This window comes from Tachypleus tridentatus, chromosome 10, assembly GCF_004210375.1.
Source record: "Tachypleus tridentatus isolate NWPU-2018 chromosome 10, ASM421037v1, whole genome shotgun sequence".
NCBI classification, from domain to species: Eukaryota; Metazoa; Arthropoda; class Merostomata; order Xiphosura; family Limulidae; genus Tachypleus; species Tachypleus tridentatus.
This window is the reverse complement of record NC_134834.1, coordinates 30,810,810-30,838,787: the sequence shown is the minus strand read 5'-3', so window position 1 is coordinate 30,838,787 and position 27,978 is coordinate 30,810,810. Positions and strand designations below refer to the sequence as shown.

Here is a 27,978-nt window from a genome sequence, read left to right as displayed (position 1 = left end):
ACAACAACGATACATCTCCTAATCTGTTTTATCTATAAATCCCTGCTCGTTGGTTCTTATAATCGACAACTATATAGTTAATTTTATTTAGAAGATGGTAAGAGAATATTATCAAAACAGAATTAGTGTTTGCTCATTTATACCGTCAGAATTAATACCTTTATACCAGAATACTTACCTTTACGGAATAGATATTATCCCACTGCTTACACTGTACATTATAAATTCTTTAAGCCCTACTTTTAAGGACTACTTTCTTTTAGATGCTAAAACATTAAATATTTAAGCTATTTCTCCTCGATAGTTATTAGCCTTTGTTTTCTTTCCACTGAATATATATATATACAGTTTACCTTGTCACCTATAATCCTAATTTTAGTTGCATAAGAATAGTTGTATAAGAAAGACAAATTTAGTCATATTGCATTAAAATAAGAGACTTTGGCGACTAAAAAAAAAAGAGAATGTGAATGAGTAGAATAAATGTTCAAATAAGTTCTCTTGTTGGTTTTTTATAAACCTAATGAGTAAAATAATATTAACAAAAATAAAGCGAAAGTTTGTTTGTTTTGGATTTCGCACAAAGCTACTCGAGGGCTATCTGCGCTAGCCGTCCCTAATTTAGCAGTGTAAGACTAGAGTGAAGGCAGCTAGTTATCACCAACCACCGCCAATTTTTGGGCTACTCTTTTACTAACGACTAGTGGGATTGAGCGTCACATTATAACGCCCCCACGACTGAAATGGCAAGCATGTTTGGTGCGACCGGGATTCGAACCCGCGACCCTCGGATTACGAGTCAAACGCTTTAACACGCGTAGCCATGCCAGGCCAATAAAGCGAAAGAGTCAAAACTTATTGTGATGAACTGGCTAGAGTTATTACGCCATTTTAAGACACCACAATAACATACTATCGGTGATAATATTTAGGCCTTTAGCTTGAAAGCCTTCCTAGAAATAAACCTAAACATCTGTATATCATTAAAACAGCTCATCGCTGAACTTTTGCAATAGGTATCTGCTATTCCCTTTCTATAATATATTGTTAAGTATGATTGAAAAAAAAAAGAAACATCTAAGAAAAAACAGGTCTTTCATAACTATTTCCATTTGAAAATAGTACTTTGGTCTCCAATAGCTTCACACGTGTATGGATTCTAAATTATTTTTATGTTGTATATTAAACGACTTTTTATCCACGCCGAAAGATAGCGCTCTCGTTTAATAAAATCACAAGTTGAAAAAAAAAAAAAAGAAATATTACTTGACTTACAGGGACGTTTATTTACGTTGAATTTAGACGTTGTTTCGTGCAAAAGTATTAGATAACAAATACGATTTGCATTTACCACAGATATTATTAGAGTTACTCACCACTGTTGTTAATTCAACTCACACCACCTTAAACGATAGGATTGCCTTTTATAGCATGATCGTTTCTTGGTCGTAGACAGGTACGTGCGTGTAGCGTGTCTTGGCCTACATGGTCATTAGAGAAATACATTTAGTGGTTAGCGTTCCTACATAACATTAAAGCATTTTAAACAAAGATTTATCTAATGAAATTTAAATAAAGTTCAAATGGTCTTAGGAAAACGCCGAGATAAACATATTCTGTTATACATGACTTTCACTCCAATGAATAATCATTTGAGTAAAATAATTTCCATGTGTAAATGCATACCTTTTGCCTTTGCTTAAATTATAAACCTGCTGTTTCGAATGCAATGGGTTTTACACTAAAAGTCTGAACATTTATAAACAGACTTAATATTAAGACTCAGAGAAAGAAAAGAGTTCAAATATATTTATCTGAACATTGTAGTTTAATTATGTAAAACATGAACAAAGTGTCGGGTCATTAACCATGTTTTCCTTTCACCACCCGTGAGTTGAACACTTAAAAATGGAAATGATGAATACAAAATATTTACATTTGTCGTATATGATAAGTTAATCCAATGGCATCGTCTAAGTACCGAGTACATGAAGACAAAAATGTTGCTAAATGTTTCAACGTTTAAGTTTAAAGCGAAGATAGCTCTAGATGTGTTACGTGTATAAGTATCAAGTGGTAACTTCAAAAATAACATAAAGTTAAATGTGTTTAGTGTCTAAGTACCACAAATAGTTTTAAAAGTTATCCGTGCCTATCTTCCTAATGGATAATAACTAAAAAAACATTTTAAAAACAATAAATATGCTTACTTTCGATATTCTAGCATCCTCTGTGCATGAATTTTCTTGAACCATAATAAACACAGGTGCTCAAAATATATCAGTTTCATAAATTATTTCGCCTCATCAATATCGCATTTCAAAAAGAAAAGAAAAGCATGGACAAAGCTTTTTTTAAAAATAATTTCTTTAAATATTCTGTAGTGATGTTGAAAACAAACAAACAGATGGTACTGAAATATACTCGGTACTTGGACAGCTGTCAGTTATTTGACCAAAGTGTAAAAATGTCATGCTATTGAAATAAACAAATGGGAAAGCCGGATACGATAAATTACCCAAGAAAACAAAAGAAAAACTTTGCGAATTCACGACCAAACAAGGGTTTCTTGGCCGTGACAATTGTTGAGACCAGTGAACACAATAAAGGTATATTCACGTTACTAAACTAAAGACATCGACCTTCTCCCATTGTTGGGGTCAGACGGTGAGATGACACGTGAGTTTGTTAATTTCGCTTCCTGCTCATTAGCCATTTAACACTTGCAAAAGAAGCGTCAACCTTATCGTATATTAATATATTTTATTGTAGGAGATACAAGATTTCTTGTTCCAGGGAGTCTCAAAGACCAACTGTTTTTTTATTCCTCACCAACATAACGAGTTGCCAGGCCATTTGCACACTGTTCTTGATGTGAATAAGAAAGCTTATTTCCGGAAGTGCAACTCGATATAATTGTTAATTTTTGTTCTGCCAGTCTAAAACAAAGGCAGCTTTTATAACCTGTATATTAACTGCTCTTATAGAAATCTCGGATGATTTCATTTCATGATAAGTTAATACAGACTCATAAAAGTTGATTCATGTCTATTTTCTTTAGACAGCGTACCGATTTCCAACCATCTGCATGGTTTCTATTTCCAGATCCGTTTCTCAAATTATATGATACAAAACAAATTAACAGGAAGAAGTGTAGTAAACTTTGCGTTTTGATCGACAATGGTTGACTGCTTTCATGAATATTCTTTTGGAAAAGTAATTAAACACTGGTTAACAAGATGCGGGGATAAAACAGAGGGAGTTGGGTCATTCATCGGTCTATTCAATTTTCAAAGAAGACAACACGCCCGAAAAGACAGAAGACCTATCTTGTATACAAATGAACATTTGAACTGGATTGAAATCTATTATGTTCCGCTTGCGCTGATTCGAAGAACTTCTTGCCAAAGTTCCACAGAAAGCTACGGGATATAACGTGCGCTTTTAAACAGGTCTTTGTCCTCGGGTGGAGTCATATAGGATGTTAACCCTTACATGACCGCCTTTTCTTGGGATACACATCTCTCACTATGATGACATTAGGCGGATTATGATAAGTTCTTTAGAGGCTTTGCTCTGAATTCGGGTACTTTTGCTTCAGACAGCACGTGGGTACGAGGCTGTCTGACGTAAGTTGCAATAATAGGCTGATATAGAAGGGTAAAATAATAAATATGATTTTTAATGGCCGTTACCTAATTTTAGTTTTCAGGTTTCGCTCGCATTATAAAAAATATATCGTATTCTAAATGCCAGCTAACGTCGTTTTTTTTTAAATTCTAATTGAATATATTTAAACGTTGGTACAAAATTCATCAGTTTTTGTTAATTCGATATATTTTTAATTATTTATATTTATATTCTCTCTTTCAGGGTGAGGCCCGGCATGGCCAAGCATGTTAAAGCGTGCGACTCGTAATCTGAGGGTCGCGGGTTCGCATCCCCGTCGCGCCAAACACGCTAGCCCTTTCAGCCGTGGGAGCGTTATAATGTTACGGTCAATCCCACTATTAGTTGGTAAAAGAGTAGCCCAAGAGTTGGCGGTGGGTGGTGATGACTAGCTGCCTTCCCTCTAGTCTTACACTGCTAAATTAGGAACGGCTAGAGCAGTTGGCTCTCGTGCAGCTTGGCGCGAAACTAAAAAAACAATGAGATGAAAGATTCACAAAACGACGAAACACATCGTACACTGTAAACAATGGCTCAGATATTTTTCTTTCTTATAAGTCGAAACTCGGGGGTTTGTGCTCTCTCGTCTCCAATGCATGGGGGCCGGCATCCGCTTATTCTCCCGCCATCACTTAAAGACTTTATTAATTTATATTCAAACTCTGTACTAATGTAATTTGATTACTCTCTGGATAAACGAAGACTGTAAAATGTATTTGGTGGTGGAAGACAAAGAAACCAAGATATAAACACAAAAAACTAGGTAAGAGAATTATTAAGTAAACTGCTCGTTCTCACATTACTTTAGTTTCTGATTTTCACTGATTTGCATTATATTTGGCCTCTACAGCATCAGAAGCTAAAACCAGCTTGATTGTTATTCCAATTGTAAATAACAATGCAGAAAAACAACTAATTTGTTTGCGATGCCCGAGAAGACGTCGACGCAAATAAACGAGTCATGACCAGATGGGTTAAGGCATTCGACTTGTAATCCGAGGGTCGGGAGTTTGAATCCCCGTCTCACCAAACATATCCGCTCTTTTAGCCGTGGGGGCGTTATAATGTTACGGTCAATCCAACTATTCATTGGTAAAAGAGTCGCCTTCCCTCTAGTCTCACACCACTAAATTAGGGATGGCTAGCGCAGATAGTCCTCGAGTAGCATGGCGCAAAATTCAAAACAATCAAAATAAACCATCCTGATAACGTGAAAACTTCGACAACATAATGTTTCTGACGTCTCGAAAAATAAAGTTATGTTTTGTTTTTTAATAAGAAATTCAAGAAAAGGCTCTAATGGTTTATTATTTGATCTATTCCCTCAAGGTTTAAAATAGTTCTTTTCTGTTTGGTTTCTAGTGTAAATTTCTTGTTTTTTGGTTTTGAATTTCGCGCAAAGCTACTCGAGGATTATCTGCGCTAGCCGTCCCTAATTTAGTGGTGTAAGACTAGAGGGAAGGCAACTAGTCATCACCACCCACCGCCAACTCTTGGGCTACTCTTTTACCAACGAATAGTGGGATTAACTGTCACATTACAACACCCCCACGGTTGAAAGGGCGAGTATGTTTGGTGTGACAGGGATTCGAACCCACGACCCTCGGATTACGAGTTGAGTGCCCTGACCCCCTGGCCATGCCGGGCCCACCAGGACGGAGTTATGAGATTGATTTTAAGGTGTTGAAAAAAACTATTATTGTGTTAAGGAAAACACTTGTGTTTATTGGAACTCTGTTAATCTTTTTTAAATGCCTATTTACAAGTAAATAAGAGAGAAAAAATTGAATGAAAAATACATAACTTTTAAATTTCCTAACTAGGTTGGACTGCAAAAAGACACGTGTTTCATTCTACGAATATTTCTGTTTATTATTTTTTAAAAATTAAACTAATTTTGTAAATTGTTGCAACCTATCTATTCACTCAAGTAATAAAATACTTACAACTATGAACTAAAAGAAATAATGTTTTACCTTAATTTTTTTAGTTTTTAAATGCCTGAATACTGAAAATACCACGCCAAGTATTAGACCCAGCTGGAGCTATACCATTCTTTAGCAGACAGAATGCATAGCTAACGTGGATGGATTTTAAAATACGATCATCTAATAGCAGATTATTGTCATAGATTATATGATGTAATTCCAGTAATAATGACCTATTTACTTGCTATTGTTACCCGGATTTCCGGACTCGACAGTGTCGGATTAAGGAATCGAGACGTGGTTCTACCAAACATACTTTACACTTCCAGCTGTGAGTGTAGTCTAAGTATTAGTTCATTCCGTATTTTTATGAAGAATCGTAGCTTCAGGCTGCTGGTGCTTCCGACTAGTTATCTCTGGTCTGCAGTTCAAGATAAGGTTTCCGAGTTGTTTTTTTAGCCCATTGTGTGAAAATAAAAGTGTGTCTCAGGTAAAGAAACAATACAAGCTATTCTTACACATTAAAAACATTATACGGCATTAGAGAAACTTTATGGGAGACTTGGTGGAGATGATACACAAAACTATAAATGGGTGGTTCGTGTTTCTAAGAAAACTATTCAGTGCGTCTGTAACTGTATCATTTCCTTTTGTGCCATTGAGACGTGAATTAATGTGTCTACGCACCGAATATAATTAATTAATTAAGGTTAAAGTTGTCAGTAGTTAGCTGGTTAGCAACGGAAACTGTGATAAAAGCGTAAGATTTATAATGACATTGCTAAAATATATTTTTTCCTTCTAGTTACAAGACGTTTTTAATCTATATTGGAATGATGGCAAACACTGGGTCTGGGCTAGTGTGTTGTTTCAGATGTAATAAAGGAATAATCAACTACCAATAAAATAACATTGTTTTTCTCTCAAATTACTGATGTTTTTATACCATTAATTACCGGTGAAGTCTACCTGAATATTGTTCTTTTTTCCGTTAAAAAATTTGTTGTAAAAAACTAACTAAATGTTTGTGCAAAATGATTAGTCTTCTCTGTTTAGAGCGCACAGATCTTGCAGTGGTAACTGTTGGAATCAAATAACTTGAAGAAAGTCTGATACATAAGGCCCGGCATGGCCAAGCGCGTAAGGCGCGCGACTCGTAATCCGAAGGTCGCGGGTTCGTGCCCGCGTCGCGCTAAACATGCTCGCCCTTCCAGCCGTTGGGGCGTTATAATGTGACGGTCAATCCCACTTTTCGTTGGTAAACGAGTAGCCCAAGAGTTGACGGTGGGTGGTGATGACTAGCTGCCTTCCCTCTAGTCTTACACTGCTAAATTAGGGACGGCTAGCACAGATAGCCCTCGAGTAGCTTTGTGCGAAATTCCAAAACAAACAAACAAACAAACTGGTACATAAATGTGTTTAACAAAGCCAGTGTGTAAAACGTTCAACACAAGGGTGAAAACTTATAGCCAGAAGTGGCTTAACTCATCTGACGTGCTTTGTGAAGTTATAGTAGTTTGAAAAAAGAAAGATGAAACATGAAAAAAATCATTAGAACTACATAGAACATGAAATATTAACAATACATTTAATAACTTAAAATAATGAACATAAGTGTATAACTAATTCATCATGGAACAACCATAATAAAAAAAAGTTCCAAACCTCAATTAGATAGATATTATTTTCTTTGTATAGTTGTCTTCAGTTTAGAATGTTCAAATAAAAGTGTCAAGGTAGCTTCGACAAAACTATTAAGATACTCAGTACGAATGTGGAAAGTTTTGAGGGGATTGTGGGTGGTTACATGCTGAAAAACTCGAAGATTAGAATGTAAATCTTGAAGGAAATGATTCAAAATAAAAGATTTATCCCTGAATTAGAAAACACTGGCGTATTAGGGACACCATATATAATTCTAAGTTTGCTTTAAAAGCCCCAGCTTTTATGTGTTTTTCGTTCGTTTCACACCAAAGTCTGGAACTGAACAAATAACTATGTGAAGAGGTGGGAAAGAAACCTAAATTGTTACTGAGAAAGCCCCCCGCTAGTACAGCGGTAAGGCTACGGATTTACAACGCTAAAATCAGGGGTTCGATTCCCCTCGGTGGGCTCAGCAGATAGCCCGATGTGGCTTTGCTATAAAAAAACAAAAAGACAAAAGTTATTGAGAACTTAGTACTGGATATAGAAAGTGAAGTGTATATATCTTATGATCAGTGTAACTTCCTATACTGAAAACACAGTCAGTATTGAGCCATAATTATAACACAGAACCACCTCATGGATATAATTCTAAGAGACTGTCCAAAGTATAATTGTAGTGAAATCCATCGTGCTTCTTATGATACAAAATAAACCATCTTTTTTTCTGCAGTTTAATACTTGTAGTTAACTATAGTGTAGTTACTAAAGACGACGATTGTAGAATATTGTAGGTACAGATATTAACCATTTACCTAGTTATCACTGAGTGAATTTATTTCTGAAAAGAAACGGGGGAAAATTTAACTTTCTCAGAACAACGTTTGCCTTGATAAGGTTTGTTTCGTGATTCTTAGTCAGCAATTTCGTTAAAGCAATTGCGATAGAGGGGGTTTTGTTAACTGGAGTAGGCGTGGTGGGGTGAAGCTGTTTAAACGTGGAACGGGTTTTCTCCCCAAAAGTTCCGTGATATCTTAAGTATCTAGATCGGGTATAAAATGATTTGAAAGAGAGGACACTTACTATGCGAATAGTACAATCCAAGCATTAGTGGTAATACAGAAGCTGGTCTATGTTTAATGTTGCTGGTTTCAACTTAAACGTGGGATGTTAATACATATCTCTCACTGCCATTTCTTTTTCTGTTTTCTGTTAAATTAGTCACCTGGCTATGTTGACAGATAACAAAAATAGTCTCGAACACAAAAGTAAGAAATGTTTAGAAAAATGTAAAACTAATTTTCGAAATATAGAGTTTGTACGATTTAAATATTTTTTGCCTAATTTTATTAGGTGTTAATGTGTAGAAAGATTGTCAAGTGTACACAGATTTTTAACTTCAACACACGTGGACATTCCTCAGTTCCGAACATCTATAAGACTTTGACTGATGTCGTACTGACGAGAATCCTTCATATTTTAAATCCACACATTTAACGTTCACTAGTTCTGATGTATTAGTAACTTATATCTTATTCTCTATCGGTCCCTTAGTTCTAACATGTTAGTAATCTATGGCTTATTCTCTATCGGCCCCCGAGTTCTAACATATTACTACCATATTCTTTGAATATATTTATATACAGCGTAGTCTTTTTCTCTCTTACAAGACCGTTTTGAATAGCAAAGTGGAAGGTAGAATCACTATGCATAGTAATAACCCGATTAGGTACGATGATTTATTTGCCTCAAAAACTATACTCCTGCCAAATCACATTTGTTTTTCATCCGGGACATTTGAACATAAGAAACTGATTTGCCTGTTTACACAGCATAGATCAAAAGACAACATACGATAAAACACCGTCTTAAAAAAGAAGGGGGGATAATTTCTAAAATAGAAGCGTTGAGGTCATTGCATATCTAAATACTTGTTGATATACCCCCTGGCATGCTGATGTTTTCTAACAACTCATTCTATCGTATGAAAAACAGAGAGGCCGTTCTAGACGTTTAAAATGCCTCAAGAGTAATTCCACTCTAGTCGGAACATGGCAGAGTTGATAAATATTTATGGCTTGGTTCACTTTATGTATGATATTATCTTTTGCTTCCTTATTAGAATTTCATCCTGTTTCTGGTAATACACAACACTCTAATTATGTGTGATTAATAAGTCAATTTTGCAAACTTCTAAAGTTTTACCTTCTCATAAGATACTGCACACATGCATGGCTTACTTAATAATTTATATCGATATTATCTGAGCCAGTTAGTTGGAGCACAGCAGTTTATAATGAGTCTGGCTAAACTCACGCTGTTTAATATACAGAACTTTCGTGTTTCAAGCTGTGGGTGGACAAACGGAAAAGGATGAGAGATGACGTGAGAGAGGATGCTTTTTGCTGCACGCGTTGACTAAGTCTGTTAACCTTTGACTTTCGTGGATGAAGCATTGCTCGTAATTAAGCAAGTGGAAAATAAACGCTAACGAATTTGACGGGTTTTAATAATCTGACGAAAGTTAACGTTTAGCATACCCTTACCTTTTTATACCGCTTTAAGATAATCATAGATGTAATGATAATGATGACCACCATCGTTGCAAGACCTGCAGTGAAAACAAAGACTTGAGAAACATCTACTTCTGGTAACAACGTTTCGTGGACTCGCCCAAGGGTGGCGTTAGAGCTCTGATGAAATCCCAACGTTTGTACGTCATCTGAACTTGAATTCTCTAATTGACAAAAAATAAAATCAAAGTTCACACACGTTAGATAAAAAAAAAACAAGAATAAAACCAAAGCTCTCACACGTTAGTTACCAAAATAAAACTAAAACTAAAGGTAAAACACGTTAGTTATCAAAATAAAAATAAAACCAAAGCTCACATACGTTATTTACGTAAATCAAAATAAAACCAAAGCTAAAACACGCTAGTTATCAAAACAAAAAGTAAGCCAAAGCTCACACACGTTAGTTATTTAAATAAAAATAAAACCAAAGCTAAAGCACGTTTGTTATCAAACCAAAAAGTAAGCCAAAACTCACACACGTTAAACCGCCCGAATAATTACTTCTGTCTTAAAGTCTGATTTTCTGAAACAATATTTTTGTTTGTCCTTCTTGTTTCAAATTATTGCCTATACACAGCAAAGAGAAAACCGAGTGTCTAATTTTTGTAAATATAGATTCCACTAATTAAAAATAAAACAGTGTAAGTAAAGTGACCAGATTGTTGAATATAAAACACTTTCTAGAAATTAATCAGTCTGTGGAATCGAAAACGGCCTATGGAATTTAAGCAGTCTGTTGAGTCAAAACAGTCTACGGAAATTAACTGATAAGCTGAATTTATAACAATTTTGTATATAATTTTTAGGAAAAACCTAAGAGGCAAAAGTCGCTGGAAGTTCTTTAGAATATCACAGGTTGACATGATTCGAGAGCACCTTTATAAGGCACACATTTTTCTTGACTTATAATTCACTGTGTAGAGGATATAAACCAGACAAGGTAGCATACTGAGTTTACAACAGTTATACTTATATATACATATAAATCCATCATTTAAAAGTTTCAACGCCCAGCCTATGTAGCAATGTGTAACTTGGTACGTAGTTAATGCGAAAATAATTACAGCTATGTCCTAGGACTTTGGATTTTACATTACAGACTAATGTTACTGTCTATTCAGGTGTTGTTGTTGGTGTTTTTTGTTTTTTTTAGTTTTGCATAGATACTCCGGCACTTGAAGTTAAGCGGGTGTACAGCTACGTATGTGCATATATCACTTTTCTAATAAAATACGTTCTGTATTTATGGATGCATGACTTAGCTTAAACGTAATTTAACAAAGTCCGGCTCGATTGGTAAGTTGTTGAGTCTATTACTTTTATATTATTGGATGACAGCAAGGTCAAATACTTTAGTCTTTGGATTTTTTTACCATCTGAGAGAGTGTTGTTTTTTTTTCGTATTGTGTGTGTATATATGTATTTATATATATCAGCATTTACTGAGCTAAGTAGAGATGAGAAGCTTTGAATGGTTTTTGTTAGCATTCCATTTTGCGTAATGTAAGCGTACACGTCATCCATGAATACGCTGACGTCACTCCTACACCACTCCTCACTGTCATGTGGATAATTTAGTAAGAACGTAACGTTCACTCTGGCATTTTTTCCTGATTCTCTGGATATTGTTACGAAAAATTCTTGTAAGAGTTGAAGAACAACCTGTCATGGTTCGTTATCATTGATGGTCATAAAAACAGTGTTAAAAAACAAACCCCCAAAAAGGTGTTCATTATTCTCATACGCGAAATATTTATATTTATCTTGCCAACTGGCAATGATGGATTTCTTAAAAACACCAAATTAAGCCTAATATCTGATAAATTATATTTATTATGAAAGAAATCTATTCTTTCTTACTGTAAAAATAAAAAAAAGAAACGCGAAAAATATTGAAATATAGGAGAATTTTACCTGAAAAAAGGCAAAAAGAGGAAAAAGAGAGAGACCTAAGAAATTATTTCTTCTCGCTCTTCGTGGACTTGAAGTGTACGTTGAAATAAAATAAAATATGTAACTTAAAAAATTGTAATTGTTTAAAGAGTAAATAATTTTTATTTTCACGTTATATTATCAAAATGGTGGTCACTTCTACACTTGACTTGAATAATGGCTCAATTTAATTTGACAAAAATATCAAAAGGTCACACAATACGTTTTAGTACAGATTAAGACATATTTTGAGTCCTTGCGTGCAACTATGTCTTTATAGACACCATGGTAATATACAATTTATTTTCTAGTTCGAAACTTACTTTCAGTTCATTACACTATATTATAGGCTTAGATTTATACTTCCAGAGCAAAAAGAGTTACAAAAACAAACAAACTGGACGCCAGTGATTGGTCATCATAGTGATTTAAAAAACAGAAAGAAGAGAGGTGTAGCAAATAATTTTTTTTGCCTAATCGTAAGAAACAAATAAAATTCATTTAAATACTTATTTTGAGGAATTACTTAAGCAGCATCAGGTTCGTGTGAAAATTACATGTCCTTCAAACAATTAAATATATAATAAAAAACACAGTATAATAAAAAACACAGTATGATAAAAAACACAGTATGATAAAACTCAGTATGATAAAAAACACAGTATGGTGTTTAAAGGAAGGAAAATGCATGCGGTTGAAGAAAAAAAGCTTTTGTTATTTTTTGTTTTCGTATAATTGTGTTTATACTTATAGGTTAGTTTTATGATAAAAATACAATTTCACACTTTCTTTACGTTTGTGTTATTCGAGAAACGTTTTCAAACTACAGCTAGAGGGCGACAAATTATATATATCTATATATTTAAAAATTATAAAGTCCGCTCAACTAGAAATAAATAATATCGTAACTCAATAGTCCATTAAGATTCTGTTTTACTTTTTTTGTAAATGAATATTTATTCCTTAAAAATGTTCACTTTGTATAAGGACTTTAGCAGCTTTTTGAACTGATAATCAAGTAAAAGGATACGAAAGTACCACTGAAAAAATAAAATAAATGGATAAGTGCTAGACAAAGCGATATTGGGCATGTTGTTAAGGTATTAAATTTACATAACACAAGTTTCATTTATGTTTGCATGTTCGTGAGGGAAGATAGCATATGGCTAATTGTCGATTTTGAATTCTTTTGCTGAACTAGGGTTAACACTTCATGCTTCAGCTACCCTTTGCTTATTGTTTTATGTTCATGTGCAAGATTTATGTCTTCTTAACTCATATCGCTGATTTCGTGAACAGTTATCATCAAAATAGGAAAACAGTTCGTGAACATTTAATGGTCACATTTTTACGCCATTTTCTATAACTGTTGACATCATTTTAATGTTGATACAAAATCTATTTCTTTTAAGAATTATCTAGCGAATTGATTTACAGATTCGTAAGTGAGCAAATAAATAACATTAACAATAAAATGTAAAAATATTTTAAATTTAATTGTACCGAATTTGGAAGTAAGCAAATCTTTCACTGTTGAATATCGAAATATTTTTAGTGCTTGTCTATGGTTAGGGTTTGACTGGTTTTGTCAGCAATTCCTGTTTGTGCACGAAGTGTATACGTGACTGTATACGCTTCCGTCATTTAAATGACACACGATATATATATATAACCCGTATATTACACACGCCTTGTCTAGATCAAAATGGTCACGTGCTTGCACATGATTCATGCACATTTGAATTCAAATAAATATTTTATTTTTGATCCAAATTAGCACCAAGCACAATAATAATACGACCAGCTAAACATTGCTAAATGCAGTTTTCTTTTGGATTTATTTATTTATTTTGTTTCGCACTACTTACTCGTTGAATACTAGGTGGCGTTCTACATAAAGAAGGATTTGAAGAAGCAGAGGAATGAATACGTCATATCTTTGTTTTTTACAGTACAAGCTGGTCAATTTTGCAATAAGAACAAACAGATTTCTTCCCGTTTAGACTTTGAATAATGAGAGACTATAAATACAACAGAGCACAAATAATAAGTACCTAAGTCCAAAAAAGCAGTTACCACAATGTAACCAAAGAAATACCCAGATTTAAACTTTTAAACGTGTAGAAACTTTTAAAATATCTTGTATAAAAACCTGTTGTTCCTTGTTGGTAAAAAGAAGGTCCAGATGTGATACGATTAAGAAATGTACTGATGGTTTGACTTGATTTACAATAATTAAAGATAATCAAATTTCTGATACTTTGGTTATTGCTTTAACAAAACACTTTGTGTTAATTAAGAAACTCTGAAATAGTCTATTAGAAAAGTGGTTTCATATATTTTATGATTTTACCGAATAAATCAACAAATAAAATGTTTTCTATCGTTTATTTGCCGTTGTTGATTTCGTTTCTTTTGTTGATTCTAACTTCTGACATTGACTGTCCAGTTAATTCTCTTCGGCTGTCGGAAGTGATTGTGTTTTGGAAATTACTGGAACATGCTTAGCGGATGGATATTTAGTATTGTGGCGTATAGCGCACTACTTTCAAAGCTGTCAGGAATTTATCCAGATCTAACAATTAGCAATAAAACGAAAACTATTCAATTAGAGACGAGATACGTCTTCCATATCCAGTTTTCAATTTTACGCTGCCAGAAAAGGATCACGCTGACCTCCATGAAATACATTGTTGACGAAGATATTGCAGTACAATTGCTTGTTCATTTGTTGCATTTTGCTGACTGCTGCATGAAGCCTATTTACATTAGTTGTTACTAATTTTGAAACGAGATAGGCTAGAGGAAATGCAGTTAATCAACACCATCTACCGCTAACACTTGGACTACTTTTGTCAGATCGTTTGTTTGTTTGTTTTGAATTTCGTCCAAAGCTACACCAGTACTATCTAAGCTGGCCATCCCTAACCGAGCATTGTAAGACTAGAGGGAAGGCAGTTAGTCATCACAACTCACCGCCAACTTTGGGTTACTTTTTTACCAACGAATAGTGGGATTGACCGTCACAATGAAACGCCCTATGGCTGAATGGCCCAACTTGTTTGGTGTGATGGGGATTTGAACCAGCGACCCTCAGATTACGAGCCGAGTGTTCTAACCACCTAGCCATGCCAGGCTTTGTCAGATCAAAAAGTGGGATTTGACTATCACTTTTCTAAAGCACACACAGTTCCATAGTGAAAAGCTTTTTCTTTTGGGAGATAAGGGTTGCAACTAGCAAAACCTCAGATCCAAAGTTCAGCACATTAACTATTGGCTCCGACCTTGAACCATTATATTAATAGATCTTGTTTGTAATACAACAAATCCACCCTGGGCTATTTGCTGTGTTCACTGCGGATAATCGATCCCACGATTTTAACGTTGTAAGAACCATAAGCTTACCGCTGTCCCATAGTGGGGGATAAGAAAAGGAACAAAGAAGAAGAAGAAATCACCCAAAACAAATAACTGGCTTTGTCAGTTGTAGAGAAAGTTCATTCTTAGTAAAGTCAATGAAAAACATTCAAACAACAAAAGCAGACTTACTTTACATTAATGATACAATATCATAGTAAAAATCAAATTCATAAGGAAACAAAAAGCAACCTTTTAAGGAATGAAACCTAAAACTATTTAGTGATAGCAGTGGCGAGCCTCTGTGGCCAGGTGGTTAGAGATGTGATCTGAGGGGCGCGGGATTGAATCCCTGTTACACCAAGCATGTTCGCCTTTCTATGAGTAGAGGAATTTAATGTTATGATCAATCTCACTATTCGTTGGTAAAAGAGTAGCCCAAGGGTTGGCGGTGGGTGGTGATGACTAGTTGCCTTCCCTCTAGTCTTACACTGCTAACTTAGGGACGGCTAGCGCAGATAGCCCTCGTGTATCTATGTGCAAAGTTCAAAAAGAAACAAACGTGATAGCAGAAGTCAACTCGTGTAACACATATCCATACATTTAACTGTTGTGATAAATAAAGTCAAGGAAGGAGAAAGTGGTCAACGCACACCTGACCCTCCAGGGTATACAAATACCCAAAGGACGAGAGAGAGAGAGAGAAGTCAAAAGCCCTGGCTCTCCCAGGTCCTCAACGACCAAATCTCAAAAATAGATTACAGTAACTTACTTCTGGGTACTCAGACTGCTTACGTTTCACAAATAAAGTATAAATTTATAGAAAACTAAAGGACCACTAAGATTTTTATATAGGGTACCATGCAGCCACACTCATGCTTATTTAATTAGTGACACGCATGAAAAGATTAGTAATATTTTCATTGTCCTTATCTGAGCCCACATGAACTGTTGTTTAGATAAATGTATTTACTATTCACTAAGCAACTCTACTAGTCCAAGAAAAACCTAACGTAAAGAAAGATAAAGTTTATAATTAAAAACTGTCGTGTACACCGTATTGAGAACAGTGACTCTGTGTGTTGACTACTTGATATTTACAAGAGCTTTAGCACAATCTAACAACTTTAGTTATGCTACGTCATTGTATCTATGGCGTTCTGTAAACACAAATGTTTCTATAAAAATGTATCCAGAAAATCATCTTTAATTTATATTTACAATGCTTCTTTTCTTTTTAATCTGAAGATAGAAAGTATTCCGTCGGAAGATTTTTTTTATAAATAAGTAAACTTTAATACGTTTTTACAACTTCAAAGTGTCTTATTGTATTAAAGACAAGCACGTATTATTTCTTAGGTGTTTTTTTTTATCAAAAACAAAACAAAAATCCATGGTTTATATGTTTGTTATTAAATACCTGTTCAGTGTGCTTATATGTTTCAAGCACATAAAGGACAACAAATAAAAGGTTTTTCAAAAAATGTGGAAATAGTATGGTAAAACAATGTGCAATGTCAAAGGTTATTGTTACAAAATTTAGATCTCTTAAGAATTTTCTTACTAAGATTCAAAATGAATTTTATTAATTGCTATCTTAAGTATTTTAATCACGTAACCTTATCTACGATCTTCATAAATTACGAGTTATGAAATGCCCCTTTTACAGTATAATTTTCTTAAAGTTACAACTATCACATCCTAGTGTAATATTCTGTATGATACATTTGGGACTAGCCTGCTCGTTATTTAAAATAAACAAATTAATCATCTTGGCATGGCCAGGTTGTTAAGGCACTCGAATCACAATATGAGGATCGCGGCTTCGAATCCCCGTCGCACCAAACATGCTCGCCTTTTCAGCCGTAGGGTTCTTATAATGTTACGGTGAATCCCACTATTCGTTGGTAAAAGAGTAGCTCAAGAATTGGCAGTGGATGGGTAGTGATGACTAGCTGCCTTCCTTCTAATCTTACACTGCTAAATTGGGGACGGCTAGCGCAAATAGCCCTCGTGTAGCTTTGCACGAAATTCAAAAACAAACCAAACAAATTAATCAACAGTACTTATAAACATGTTCTGTTGTCATGGTATCAGTCACTGAACTACTTTTCAGGACTGGCAAATCATTTCTCGATTGAATATTTCCCATCAGGTGTCAATAGGTAGAAAACAAAAAAAGTTTTAGTGTTTAATTAAATCTGGCAGCTTTACAATTACATACGGGAATCGTGGTTCTGTTGATTACTGGTCGCCAAATACAACATAAAAAATAGATTAACGAAACTCATTTCAACTTTTGGGTTGAATAGCTTAAACCATTTAGAAATGTTTACAGACATAACTCGTAATTCGAGGTCGTGTTTTGACTGGATTACAAATGAGGTATCAGGTTTATTGTCAAATAGGAGAATAAAAATCCTTCAACAAGAATAACAATTAAACAGTACGGCCGTGTGGTAACATTTGTAACAAAGAGTTCACCTTGCAATAAACCGACCACGTGAGTTGTGGCGATGTACACTAGATGCCCATTATGAGATAGTTCATGTACTTTATTAAGTTTTTTCTTCTCTTTAATTTAACGAGAAGTTATTCGATTTTTCTTTACTAATCATTTCTCATTATAACAATAGGACATAGGCATAGCGTTACTTTAAATTACGTTGGTAAAAGAGTAGCCCAAGAGTTGGCGGTGGGTGGTGTTGACTAGCTGCCTTCCCTCTAGTCTTACACTGCTAAATTATGGACGGCTAGCGCAGATAGCCTTTGTGTAGCTTTGCGCGAAATTAAACAACAAACAAACAAACAATCTTTATGTTTCAAGAAATATTTTACCACCCATGAAAAGAGAAATTTGACGTTCATAACAGATTAATTATTGTACTGCCTGTTGCATTATACTTACCGAAATATACCATCCATCTCACTTTCAATTTACAATAACAGAAATATAACTGGGTGTCTTAATCATTGGCTATTTCAGCTCATTTAACATTGCGATAAACACCAATAACGTTATAATAAAATTAATTAATACTGTTAGTTAAGTTTCATTGTTAGTTTAGTCGATTTTACGTTGAGTACAAAACTACATAACGTACTACTATCTGTGCTCTGCCTAATAGTGGTATCGAAAACCGATTTTTAGCGTTGTAAACACGTAAACTTTTCGCTGAAACACTAGAGGGAAGTCAATAAATGTCATTAACATTACTTATTGTTATTAACATTCCGAAAAAAATGTTGATACTGTAGCAGAAGTTTTCTTATGTCAGTGTTTTATTATTTATTATAAACCCTATTAATTAAGACTTAACAATAACCGTAATTAGTTCTGGCTTTTAATGTATATATATATATAATATCACAGACGAAAATTATTGCTTAACATGGATATTAACCATGGTAGTGGTATTTTCAACCTGGAAAGGACTTTATGCGCAGAGGGACCAAGATGTCATTTGAAGAGACCCATAGGGCTCAGATACAATTTTTCGTAATTTCGAATTACTGGCCAAATGGCACCATAAGGGCTTGGTCTAGTTTGAAATTAATTAACGCGACTGACTGTCACGCTTATAATGCAGCTACAGCAGAAAATTCAGAGCACGTGTTCAGTTATATTATAAATTTACAATCCACATTAAAACTAGGCCACACCTGGATTATGAGAAGTTACAAAACGTCTAGAAAAGTCTAAGAATGCCGACGGAAGACACTTGTTAAAGTGTAAAAATAACAAAGCGAAATAATTGGTTAAAATTTTGGTCCAGAGGTTGCTACAAATGCACGTGTCATGAAAAAAAAAAAAACATTATTATTTGTAGGTTTTGGTTGAGGCTACTTGGAAAGGCACCACAGAATAAGATTAATACTTACCTTTGCTAATGTTTCTCGTGCTTATGGGTATTGCAGAAAGGAAAACTCCTAACTTATTCAGAGACTTTTGTTTAGAAACTGAATTTCGATTTTGCTTTTCAATGACTGAATTAGGAGGAAAAGAGACGTTTCGGTATGAAGATTTCGAACTTCGTGATGCAGAACCATTTGAAAACAGCCTTGTCCGGCTGATGGACGTCTGTGTATTGTTTCGGCCAAGTAAACATTTCTGGTGAAAGTTTTTATTGTGAGGCCCTCTATAGGTGTGGCAAGAGTCACAGACTGTGTCTTTCGTTGATGTGCATTGATGAGCTATGTACAGACCTTCGCCACACTGAGAACATGGGTAACATCTTTCCTTGTAAGAGTGATGTTGCAGGTATGTCCCTGGTCGACAAGCGGAGCATTGCGTGTTTTTGGTTTTAGAACAATGTTCGACCACAAAGTACCCTGGTGAGCAGCGGGAACATCCTGCGATAAGTCTGTGCCTGTGGTGATTGTGGTGCGCATTACGACTCCAGGTTTCCTGTAGAGAAGAAACAAGCCAATATATTAAACAGTAAACTATAACAGCGATTTACGAGGTCCGAAAGTCGATTGAGACCCTTTCTGATGTGCATTAAACCTTTGCCACGACTTTTATATTCAAATCATGAATATTTTAGGGTTAGTAATTTTTTATAGTTTTTAGAGAGTGGCGGCACTAACATTTTTCCCATACAAAGGCGTAACTATTGGCTTATGCATTGCTGTACTTGAATTAATTACTTGCTTTCTTTAACAGTTTCAGTTTTGTTTTGTTTTGTGTGCCTAACCAAAACATGGTGGAACGCAATCCTATCTGAAAGTTTACGTCTAACGATAACGTGTCTTATGGTGAGATTAAAAGGCTCAGAAATACGCAGCAAGATGTCTATACATCTGACGATAAGAAGGGCATCTGCGTTCTAATGTTTGCTTTTCCCACGAGATTTGTACAAGAATTAACCAGAGTGGCAAAAAGAGATTGCAACTATACCCGTCATGACCTCTTCAAATGGCTCTTGTTGAATGTAATTTATTAAGTATTTGCTTAAGTGTATTGACAGGAAGTAATGCACATCTATTATTGTTGTCATATTGCTAGCTCTGTTCTATGCAGCACTTAGTTCACTTAAGTTTACCATCCAAGTTTCTCTCACAACCATGTACAACATTTATAATAAGAAAAATTTGTGAAAGAAAGAAAAAACGTCTATAAGCATTGTTGAGGAGAGATAAAGTTTAGAGAAAATCGAAAAAGCCAATTGAAAATGACTTAATTAGAAATTCAAACTTACTAACAGAATTATAGATAATTATCTTAAGTTATTAAACTAGAATAGGTCACTCGCAAAATTAGCAATTCCATATACCTCTCCCTCTCCCCAAAAAAGAAAAGCGTCCAGAAAAACTGATATCCAGAGGGAATTTAAAAAAAAACAACATTCCCTAGATAAATAGACTGTTGATAAAAATAAACTATAAGCTATAGCGAAGCCATTCCTAGATGCAGAACTCCAGAGAAGAGAATTCTTATCAAACAGTTCAAACTAACAAGCACCAGGCAAGGCTGGAAAGAAAACACTTTTTACAAAAACAGATTTATAACAAATTACTCAGAAAAAAACCTGTTCAGATAAATAGAACTTCTGGAGCAATGAAAATAGAAAAAGTAAACAGACAAACTTGGAAACAAAAACTATACTGAGAAATACGTATCTGCGACAAATACTTGGAAAAAACTCAGTATGAAAGCGAAGAAAACATATAACTGAAAAAAAACTCGAAAAAATTAAAAACCGAACAGATAAGCTATAGAATTACACACAAAAAACTTATAGAAAATATCAAAAATACAAAACTGGAAGAAATGATCTGGACCTGACTTAAGTATAAGTTGTCGAAGTTCTTGGCAAACTAATACTTGTCGAAAGTTAATAAAACAGTCGAATGCCTGTTTAAAGCAAGTATAGATGAAAAACAAAAACAAACAGAATCCTAAAATAAAAAAAGTTAACTTAATAAATACAGAATAACGTTCTAAGAATTGGCTAACAACTTAGAGTGCAAAAAACGTACCCAAAGAAATGTAACTGCTAAAAAAAATTATTAGAAAAGACAGAGCATTGAAAGGAAGAAATATAAAAACGAAAATTTAAGGATATTGATAAGGAAGAGAACCAGCATACAATGGAAATGTAACATAGCTTGTTTAGAAACATGAAAAATAACTGACTAGAGTAGAGAGAACCAGCATACACTGAAAATGTAACATAGCTTGTTTAGAAACATGAAAAATAACTGACTAGAGTAGAGAGAACCAGCATACACTGAAAATGTAACATAGCTTGTTTAGAAACACGAAAAATAACTGACTAGAGTAGAGAGAACCAGCATACACTGAAAATGTAACATAGCTTGTCTAGAAACACGAAAAATAACTGACTAGAGTAGAGAGAACCAGCATACACTGAAAATGTAACATAGCTTGTCTAGAAACACGAAAAATAACTGACTAGAGTAGAGAGAACCAGCATACACTGAAAATGTAACATAGCTTGTCTAGAAACACGAAAAATAACTGACTAGAGTAGAGAGAACCAGCATACACTGAAAATGTAACATACTGAAAAATAACTGCTTGTCTAGAAACACGAAAAATAACTGACTAGAGTAAAGAGAACCAGCATACACTGAAAATGTAACATAGCTTGTCTAGAAACACGAAAAATAACTGACTAGAGTAGAGAGAACCAGCATAGACTGAAAATGTAACATAGCTTGTCTAGAAACACGAAAAATAACTGACTAGAGTAGAGAGAACCAGCATACACTGAAAATGTAACATGGCTTGTTTAGAAACACGAAAAATAACTGACTAGAGTAGAGAGAACCAGCATACACTGAAAGTGTAAACATAGCAATCTAGAAACACGAAAAATAACTGACTAGAGTAGAGAGAACCAGCATAGACTGAAAATGTAACATAGCTTGTCTAGAAACACGAAAAATAACTGACTAGAGTAGAGAGAACCAGCATACACTGAAAATGTAACATAGCTTGTTTAGAAACACGAAAAATAACTGACTAGAGAGAACCAGCATACACTGAAAATGTAACAAAGCTTGTCTAGAAACACGAAAAATAACTGACTAGAGTAGAGAGAACCAGCATACACTGAAAATGTAACATAGCTTGTTTAGAAACACGAAAAATAACTGACTAGAGAGAACCAGAATACACTGAAAATGTAACATAGCTTGTCTGGAAACACGAAAAATAACTGACTAGAGAGAACCAGCATACACTGAAAATGTAATATAGCTTGTCTAGAAACACGAAAAATAACTGACTAGAGTAGAGAGAACCAGCATACACTGAAAATGTAACATAGCTTGTCTAGAAACACGAAAAATAACTGACTAGAGTAGAGAGAACCAGCATACACTGAAAATGTAACATAGCTTGTCTATAAACACGAAAAATAACTGACTAGAGAGAACCAGCATACAATGAAAATGTAACATAGCTTGTCTATAAACACGAAAAATAACTGACTAGAGAGAACCAGCATACAATGAAAATGTAACATTGCTTGTCAAATGCCTAAACAACAATAGAAAAGAAACAACACCAGAAAAGTCACATAAAGAGACAAAAATTGAACTAACTAACTGACTGATTCAATTATAAAACAACTACAGAAGGGTTATTAGTAAAATCAGACAGAAGAAACAGGGAGAAACAACAACAATAGAGGTTGTGTATGTTAAGTATTTTCGTACGTTATTGAATACGTATGCAAGCATGTACTAATTTTTGAATGACAATTTTTATAATCCATTGTACTATCTTAACTATAGATAGTAATTTACACGCTGTATTCTTTTTAATACAAGTTAAAATGTAATTTAAGGAACTGGTTTTAGCTTGTAGAATGAATCTAGTTTGTCAAGCTTCTTTAGCTGTAATAATATTCAAAAATAATGTGCATGTTATGTTGTGTCTTCATACTAACATTGATAGATATTCCTATGAAAACACGAATCGTTAAGTTTTCTGCTTATTTAAGAATATTTCATCTGAACAGGTTATTGTTTATACATTATGCGAGTTCATATGCATTAGAAATAAATCTGAGCGAGTTATTATGCATGTGTTCTGACTAACATGGACCGTACTTCGTGGTGCTTGGATTTCAGTGGCGGAGATCAAATGTAACAGAAGAAAGTAAAAACGTCACTACATAATCAACGGAAACATTCTGAAATCAGATACTTACCATTATGAAGGACTGTAGTAGAATAAAAAGAAACGGATAAATTCTTCTTCGCAACATCCTAAAAACTTGATGTGTGGCTTCTACATCATTTCATCGAAGTAACAAGCTGTGCTTACAGTTTTCACAAACACACACAGAAATCGGTAATAAAAAACACAAAATATAAGTGGCTAAAACCACAAGCTTAAGAGAACGTTTCTTATTGCTAGCTTAGCGAACAAGTCACTCACTACTGGACAGTCTAAGCAGTCTTGTTTGTATTAAAGCTGTTACTTTAATAGTAACATAGCTTAAAAGACCTGTTCATATCCTCTATCTCTCATCGACATAAAACTTTCAGTAACAACACGTTAGTGCGTTTTATACTTTGCATCATCGCTGCACGGGCTCGGTCACGCATGAGGCATAACGTACGAGAGTTTAAGTTTCCCTAAATCTCTCATAGGTAGCGCTTTAGTATTAGGGCAGGTGATAAGAAAATAAACACCAAACTGCCATTTCAACGACACGAAACATCTGGTTCTGCGGAAATGAGTTTCTTGATATTTGTAAATTACTCTCTGCGTAACAATGTTTTAGGACACTTCACACAAAGAGTTTGAGAAAACAATATCTATTTCACTAGTGAACACAATATCAAACAGTTTTTATTCGTTTTATTTTAAACACCACCACTTTATTATAAACTTTGTCTTTGGTTTTTTTATACGAATTTCTACTCTCAGAACTCGACAAAACCAAAGTTTTAAAACATTTAATACAAAATATATTCTAGTTTGATGTGATTCTCACTTTCAAGTATCAGTTCAACTGCTGTTAATTGTAAATATAACCCTTATATATGTATGTATGACGCATATCTTCTTATTATTGTACATGTTCTTATAATAATAAATATTACAAATAATTGAATCAGGTTTCGTTATAGAATGGACACTACGTGCCAATATAATGTTTAATTTAAATTTTTAATAACTATTGAAAATGTAATAAATTTAAGTGAAATAAAACGTTGTTGTTTTCTCAAGGTTCTGAATGCATGTTGTAGAAGTTAGTTGTCCACACACAGAGAATTTCGGTTCCTTTGTATAGACTAGGTCCCAAGATCACTTTATAGACTAGGTCCCAAGATAACTTTATAGACTATATCCCAAGATAACTTTTCAGAAGTCCTTTTCGTTCGTCCTCATCTAGTCATTGTAGTTGTTTTCTAGTGATTAATTTAAGGAAGAAGATAGGGTGACTTTGAAGTGGACCCGACCATGCACAACATTCTCCCGACCTGATAACCATGAGCGGTTTGAAACAATGGTACAAGTGTGTACAATTTGATCAGAAAATTTATTTTTATATTCTACCTTCCCAAACCCAAATTGTTTGACTTATAAAACTTATCAAATTAAAACCGCTTTCATTTTATAATCAAAGATAGGATAAGCCAGATTTAAACTTTTTAATTCTACCACTTTGTTTGTTTGTTTTCTCTTGCATATGGTTTTATTCGTACGTCAATAGTAAATGATCATTTCTAAAACTTCGGTAATTACAGATTTGTAATTTACTAAATACAATGTCACATCTGCTTTGCTTGTTTTGATAAACTTTGTAATTTACGTCGTAAAATTACAGCCATGGAGTAGTTTGTTTATCTGTTTGTTTGTTTTAATTTCGCGCAAAGCTACACGAGGGCTATCAGCTCTAGCCCTCCATAATTTAGCAGTGTAAGACTAGAAAGAAGGCAGCTAGTCATTACCACTCGAGTCAATTCTTTGGCTTCTCTTTTACCAACAAATAATGGGATTGACCGTAACATTATAACACCCCCACGGCTGAAAGGGCGAGCATGTTTAGTGTGAACGATTGAGTAGTGGCGACAAAGTTGTTACTTGTAGTAAACGTTAGGGAAGTTACTTACCCGATGTTATTGTGTTCAGCAACCTTTTCGGATTATTTAGAGAAACATATTGGAATCTGCCAGAACAGGAAAAAATCTCGTCGCTACTCAGATCCGACAGCAGAAGAAGTTCACCCAACAGTCAACAGAGCTATGCACAAGTTGTATTTCATGACTGTGTTCCTGTTTTAGCTTTTATGTTACATTTTGTTCATAGGGTATTCCTGTTTATGGAATATACTTATTGTTAATTGTCGGGCTCTTGTTACACCGCCTTTTTGGTTATACAGTGTTCTTATTTATGTAGTTCAGTTACTAGTAGAGAGCTCTTGTTACACCGCCTTCCTGTTTCTATAGTGTTCTTATCTATGTAGTTCAGTTATTAGCAGAGAGCTCTTGTTACACCGCCTTTCTGATTATACAGTGTACTTATTTATGTAGTTCAGTTACTAGTAGAGAGCTCTTGTTACACCGCCTTCCTGTTTCTATAGTGTTCTTATCTATGTAGTTCAGTTATTAGCAGAGAGCTCTTGTTACACCTCCTTCCTGTTTATACAGTGTTCTTATCTATGTAGTTCAGTTATTAGCAGAGAGCTCTTGTTACACCGCCTTCCTGTTTCTATAGTGTTCTTATCTATGTAGTTCAGTTATTAGCAGAGAGCTCTTGTTACACCTCCTTCCTGTTTATACAGTGTTTTTATTTATGTAGTTCAGTTACTAGTAGAGAGCTCTTGTTACACCGCCTTCCTGTTTCTATAGTGTTCTTATCTATGTAGTTCAGTTATTAGCAGAGAGCTCTTGTTACACCTCCTTCCTGTTTATACAGTGTTCTTTTCTATGTAGTTCAGTTATTAGCAGAGAGCTCTTGTTACACCGCCTTTCTGATTATACAGTGTTCTTATTTATGTAGTTCAGTTATTTGTAGAGAGCTCTTGTTACACCACCTTCCTGTTTCTACAGTGTTCTTATCTATGTAGTTCAGTTATTAGCAGAGAGCTCTTGTTACACCGCCTTTCTGATTATACAGTGTACTTATTTATGTAGTTCAGTTACTAGTAGAGAGCTCTTGTTACACCGCCTTCCTGTTTCTATAGTGTTCTTATCTATGTAGTTCAGTTATTAGCAGAGAGCTCTTGTTACACCTCCTTCCTGTTTATACAGTGTTCTTATTTATGTAGTTCAGTTACTAGTAGAGAGCTCTTGTTACACCGCCTTCCTGTTTCTATAGTGTTCTTATCTATGTAGTTCAGTTACTAGTAGAGAGCTCTTGTTATACCGCCTTCCTGTTTCTATAGTGTTCTTATCTATGTAGTTCAGTTATTAGCAGAGAGCTCTTGTTACACCGCCTTTCTGATTATACAGTGTTCTTATTTATGTAGTTCAGTTATGTGTAGAGAGCTCTTGTTACACCACCTTCCTGTTTCTACAGTGTTCTTATCTATGTAGTTCAGTTATTAGCAGAGAGCTCTTGTTACACCACCTTCCTGTTTCTACAGTGTTCTTATCTATGTAGTTCAGTTATTAGCAGAGAGCTCTTGTTACACTTCCTTCCTGTTTATACAGTGTACTTATCTATGTAGTTCAGTTATTAGCAGAGAGCTCTTGTTACACCCCTTCCTGTTTATACAGTGTACTTATTTATATGTTTCAGCTATTTGTAGAGAGGTCTTGTTACACCCCTACCTGTTTCTACAGTGTTCTTATCTATGTAGTTCAGTTATTAGCAGAGAGCTCTTGTTACACCTCCTTCCTGTTTATACAGTGTTCTTATCTATGTAGTTCAGTCATTAGCAGAGAGCTCTTGTTACACCGCCTTTCTGATTATACAGTGTACTTATTTATGTAGTTCAGTTACTAGTAGAGAGCTCTTGTTACACCGCCTTCCTGTTTCTATAGTGTTCTTATCTATGTAGTTCAGTTATTAGCAGAGAGCTCTTGTTACACCGCCTTTCTGATTATACAGTGTTCTTATCTATGTAGTTCAGTTATGTGTAGAGGGCTCTTGTTACACCACCTTCCTGTTTCTACAGTGTTCTTATCTATGTAGTTCTGTTATTAGCAGAGAGCTCTTGTTACACCTCCTTCCTGTTTATACAGTGTTCTTATCTATGTAGTTCAGTTACTAGCAGAGAGCTCTTGTTACACTGCCTTTCTGATTATACAGTGTACTTATTTATGTAGTTCAGTTACTAGTAGAGAGCTCTTGTTACACCGCCTTCCTGTTTCTATAGTGTTCTTATCTATGTAGTTCAGTTATTAGCAGAGAGCTCTTGTTACACCGCCTTCCTGTTTCTATAGTGTTCTTATCTATGTAGTTCAGTTATTAGCAGAGAGCTCTTGTTACACCGCCTTTCTGATTATACAGTGTTCTTATTTATGTAGTTCAGTTATTTGTAGAAAGCTCTTGTTACACCGCCTTTCTGATTATACAGTGTTCTTATCTATATAGTTCAGTTATGTGTAGAGGGCTCTTGTGACACCACCTTCCTGTTTCTACTTAAAGACATACCAATTATATTCATTCGCTCTTACATGCAAGCAAGGAACAGAACGAGACTTGTGAGTCTGACAAAGGTGAACATGGTTTTAATCTGAGTACAAACTTTGAGAATTTTATAATGTTTTGAACTATTTAAGTAATTTGCTTGTTAAAAATTTGTTTCAAACACGAATCGTTCAAATTGGAATTTTAGCTTAAACGAAATTTGCAAATAAAAACAACAATAAAAGTACTTGTTGTGATCTCGTCTACACTAATTGATCTTTCTTCATGTTAATAATATATTTCAATA

The 27,978-nt window shown here is 34.6% G+C and overlaps 1 protein-coding gene across 2 annotated transcripts in view; it reads right to left on the bottom strand.

The window, feature by feature from the left end:
• Positions 1-23,630, bottom strand: part of LOC143228986 (uncharacterized) — a 32,894-nt gene extending 9,264 nt beyond the window's left edge. Inside the window, exons 1-4 of one of the 2 annotated variants that reach the window (XM_076460541.1) lie at positions 23,293-23,630; positions 18,989-19,514; positions 9,788-9,978; positions 1,377-1,481 (exon numbers count right to left, since the gene is read on the bottom strand). In XM_076460541.1, the coding sequence (XP_076316656.1) occupies positions 1,425-1,481; positions 9,788-9,978; positions 18,989-19,514; positions 23,293-23,349 (831 nt within the window). In that variant the 5' untranslated portion in view covers positions 23,350-23,630 and the 3' untranslated portion in view covers positions 1,377-1,424. The remainder of the gene's footprint in view (positions 1-1,376; positions 1,482-9,787; positions 9,979-18,988; positions 19,515-23,292) is intronic. The other variant, XM_076460542.1, reaches the window with a different exon arrangement.
• Positions 23,631-27,978: the final 4,348 nt, after the last annotated feature.